The 4,545-nt window shown below is 35.6% G+C and overlaps 1 protein-coding gene across 1 annotated transcript in view; it reads left to right on the forward strand.

The window, feature by feature from the left end:
* The window catches only part of SESTD1 (SEC14 and spectrin domain containing 1), a 122,946-nt gene that overhangs the window by 73,383 nt on the left and 45,018 nt on the right, over positions 1 to 4,545 (forward strand). The window contains exons 6-7 of the mRNA XM_007936793.2: positions 2,077 to 2,174; positions 4,442 to 4,497. Of these exons, the coding sequence (XP_007934984.1) occupies positions 2,077 to 2,174; positions 4,442 to 4,497 (154 nt within the window). The remainder of the gene's footprint in view (positions 1 to 2,076; positions 2,175 to 4,441; positions 4,498 to 4,545) is intronic.

Consider the following 4,545-nt stretch of genomic DNA (forward strand, 5'->3'; position numbering starts at 1 on the left):
TAAAATATGGTCATTAATAATAATTTAAATGGATGAAAAATGATAACTGAATATTTAAAATGTGTCATATTCAATTCAGGAGCTCTGGTGGCATAATGCCTAAGGCATTTGACTGCTAACCAGAAGGCTGGCAGTTCAAACCCACCAGCCACTCCTCGGAAGGAAGATTGGGCAATCTACTTCTGTAGTGATACCTCCTTGGAAATCCAAGGAGGGGTCGCTATGACTTGGATCTGACTTGGTGGCAGTGAGTTTGTTTGTTTGTTTGTTTTTGGATAATGTTTAAGGAACTCTGGTAGTGCTGTGGTTAGGCACTTCCCTGCTAACCAAAAGGTCGACAGTTTGAACCCACCAGTTGTTCTGTGGGAGAAGGATGTGACAGCTTGCCTGCATAATGATTTATAGTCTTGGAAACCCTATGGCTCAATTCTGCTCTGTCCTGTAGGGCCACTATGAGTTGGAAGGTGACCCAACAGCAGAGGGTTTTGGTTTATAATGTTTTTTGTTGTTGTCATGTCGATTCAGACTTACAGCAACTCCATGTGTTATATAGAACTACTCCCAGTTGAGCACAAAACACTGGCACTACCTAGGGACCTCATTTCTGTAATAGTACCTACCTTATTACTTACCAAGGAACTCTGGTGATGCAATAGCTAAGGCATTTGGCTACTGACCAAAAGGTCATCAGTTCAAACCCAACAGCTGCTCCACAGGAGAAAGATGAGGTAGTCCACTCTGTAAAGATTTATGAAATTGGCTTGATGGCAGTAGCTTTGGTTTGGTTTTTATTACTGACCTACCTTACCTTCTTAGAACAGCTCCTGGCACAATATAATAATATAGCATTATATCAGTCAGTGTGTGGGAGCTCTGGTAGCATAGTGCCTAAAGCACTTGACTGCTAACCAGAAGGCTGGCGGTTCAAATCCATCAGCCACTCCTTGGAAGAAAGGTTGGGCAGTCTACTTCCATAGTGATACTGCCTTGGAAACCCAAGGAAGAGCTGCTATGCGTCAGGTCAGACTCAATGGCATACAACAACAAGAACAACATCAGTGTATTAACTATTATTGTTCTTACTAGAGAGGGATAATATACAAATAGCAATTTGAATTTATCAATTTGAAGAGTGGTTTGACAAATTAAATTTTCATTTCTGAAAATCTGTCTTCTTTATCGGTCAGATCTGAGATCTGCTACTCTTTGTAAAGGACAGTGTTTTATGAAACTGCAGGGGATTGAAAGAATAAGCTTCAAATTAACTCAGATTATATGCTAATTTTATTGAAGAATAATGACCTTTCAGTTACCTCAGAATTAGTAGGTTTTTCTTTTCACAGTATTTGAATAGACAAATGAGTGTCCACTTTATTATACATGTTTAAACAAACTTGCCCAAATTCCTTTGGAGAAATATTTTAAAAATCATGTTAAAATTATAATTTATTTTTATGCTATATGCTTTAATACAATAAACCCTGGTATCACAGTGGTTAAAGCACTCAGTGGCTAATCAAATGTCAGTGATTTGAACGCACCAACTTGTTCCATGGGAGAAAGATGTAGCTATCTGCTTCCATAAAGATCTACAGCCTTGGAAACCCTATGGGGCAGTTGTGCTTTGTCCTGTAGGATTGCTCTGAGTTGGAATTGACTTGACGGCAGTGGAGATGGGTATGCTTATATATAAAACTCTTTAACTGTGACACATAATCAGAATGTCATAAAAAAATGTCTTATGACTAAACTGTTCCGTAACTGAAATTAGAGGATTGTAACTGGTCCAAATAACGTTCATGTAGTTACAGCTGTTATTGGTGGAAATGTACTCAAAGAGACACAGGAATAAAAATAAGCTTGCCTTAATGTGAACTAAAAATAATTTCTGAATGTACTTAAATTTTTAAAAATCTTTTTCCTTTGAAACTACTGTTGTGTACATTGTCCTGTGGTAGTTGAATTGCAGTCAGTGGCTTACAAAGAAGAAAAGAATCTTAGACTGATAACTCTATTACTCTTAACATATTAACATTATGATTAATTTTAGTATATTAATAAAGTCTCATATTGCAGGTTTTTGAGAAATTTACAAAGGAATCTACATCATTATTAGATGAACTTGCCTTGATTAACAATGGAAGTGAGAAAGGAAATCAGCAAGAGAAGGAAAGGTAAATGGTTAGCGTCTTACAGTTACATCTTTGCAAAGCTGTGATTAATCTGAGAAAAGATACTGTTAGTACTGAGAAGATATATTGTCAATCTATGATGAAAAGAACTAGGGTAAGCAAGTCTCCCTTCAGTCAAAATTGACATACAAAAGTTTAATTAAATTTATTTATTTTGTGAGAATTTGCTTTACATGTAGAACTTATTTACTGATTTTAATTGACGTTTCTTTCACAAAATGCTTTTTTTTGATGAATAATAATACATTCACCTTTTTTTGACACTGAGCTGAACATGTTTAGAACATGTTTTCAAAGTGAAATAATTTTCTACTGTTTTAGAGTTCTGCTTTGCTTAGTAAAAAATATAAAAAAAGCTTGCAGCTTGAAATAAAATGGTTATAACTTTATTTAAATGTATGAGTAATTAAATGTCTAGTTTGTAGAACATTCTCTATCATTGCAAAATAAGTAATATCCATGAGTTGAACTTGGGGAGTTTAGTGTCTTATGACACTGTATTACCAGGTTTGGGAGCTCTGGTAGCCTAGTGCCTAAGGCACTTGACTACTAACCAGAAGGCTGGCAGTTCAAACCCACCAGCCACTCCTCGGAAGGAAGACGGGGCAATCTATTTCCGTAGTGATACTGCCTGGGACACCCAAGGAGGGGTCACTATGAGTTGGGTCAGACTCGACAGCACATAACAACAACAACATTACCAGGTTTATCATGTTAACAGGTTTCTGTTGAACGTAACAACCTTGTCAATTTTCATTTTTCTGTTGGTAGGCTAAGTTCTTCTCCATTGGTTATTTATTCATTTATTTTGGAAGTAAATAAACTCTTTCTGGTCTCAATAATAAAGGGGTCACTGGAAGAATAATTTTTCATTGTTGTTGTTGTTGTTGTTATGTGCCGTCAAGTCAGCCCTGACTCATAGGAAATTTAAAAGAATCAACATCTTCCATTGTGTATTTTTCTTTATTCTGACATAGGAAACACAGTGGAACCTTGCTAAAATTCATCTTGTTATTTTAGAATTCAAATGTAGTCTTGTATCAATTAACTGAAGTAATAATGTGAAGGATGTGAGAAAGTCATAGGTTAACACCAAATTCTGGTTAAAACAAAATCATAATGGCAAGGAAGAAAAAAGGTTAAAGTAAATATAGTTAAAGTTACAACAAATATTTAGGAATGTTTCTATCATACAGATGCCCTATAAAAAATGTAAATGTAAAAATTATATATAAATGTGTGTATACATACATATGTGTGTGTGTGTGTGTATATAGATATCATACATATATGCAGTGGTTAAGACTTAAGAAAATACCTCACCAGTTAATGTAATAAAAATTAGCCAACCCTATTTGCTTTCTGAGTAGTCCAGCAGACTAAATTTGAAATTTCAACTACTGTATCAGAATATTTGCAGCTACCAGAGGTTGCTGTAGTAAGTAAACTTTGATCGGGGATGGCTAGTGCATTTTTAATGTCACATTTCTATGTTACTATATAGTTACAGATTTGGAAACATGTTGTTTTGTTGTTATGTGCCGTCGAGTCAAACCCGACTCATAGCGACCCCTCCTTGGGTTTCCGAGGCAGTATCACTACAGAAGTAGGATTGCCCAACCTTCCTTCCGAGGAGTGGCTGGTGAGTTTGAACTGCCAGCCGTCTGGTTAGCAGGCAAGTGTCTTAGCCATTATGCTACCAGAGCTCTCTTGGAAACATATATCCAGGAAATAAACAACGAAATGGATACCTTTGATATATTTGAAATAATACTATAAAAGGAATAAAGTTTTCCAAGTGATATACTTTATGATTTATCACATTAATATTCATCTGACTACTTATATTTAATTATCTCTAATCATCTTCCTTATACTTAAGAGAAATGGTCATGGCAGAATAGCATGCTTCAGATGTTTATATCTGTGTGCCCTTGATTAATATATGGAGCCCTGGTGGTCCAGTGTTAAAGTGCTCTGGCTGCTGACTAGAAGATCAGTGGCTTAAACCCACCAACCACTCTGCAGAAGAAAGATATGGCAGACTGCTTCTGAAGATTTATAGCCTTGGAAACAGGGTGTTTCTACTCTGTCCTATAAGGCGGCAGTGGGTTGAAATTGACTTAATGACAATGGATTTGGTTTGGTTGTTTTTTGTTTGTTTGTTTAATATATATTTATAAAAGACTTTTTAAAGCTGTATGGATAGAAATACAGCTTTTCAGAATTTTTCTTTTGATATTTGCCAGGTCTGTGGATTTAAACTTTCTTCCATCAGTTGATCCTGAAACAGTTCTACAGACAGGTAATATGAAAAAGCGTGTTTATTAGTGATAATCATAATACAATAAAA

The sequence above is a fragment of the Orycteropus afer genome, unplaced genomic scaffold (genome assembly GCF_000298275.1).
Source record: "Orycteropus afer afer isolate SDZICR_OR568_19922 unplaced genomic scaffold, OryAfe1.0 scaffold00001, whole genome shotgun sequence".
In the NCBI taxonomy this organism is placed as follows: Eukaryota; Metazoa; Chordata; class Mammalia; order Tubulidentata; family Orycteropodidae; genus Orycteropus; species Orycteropus afer.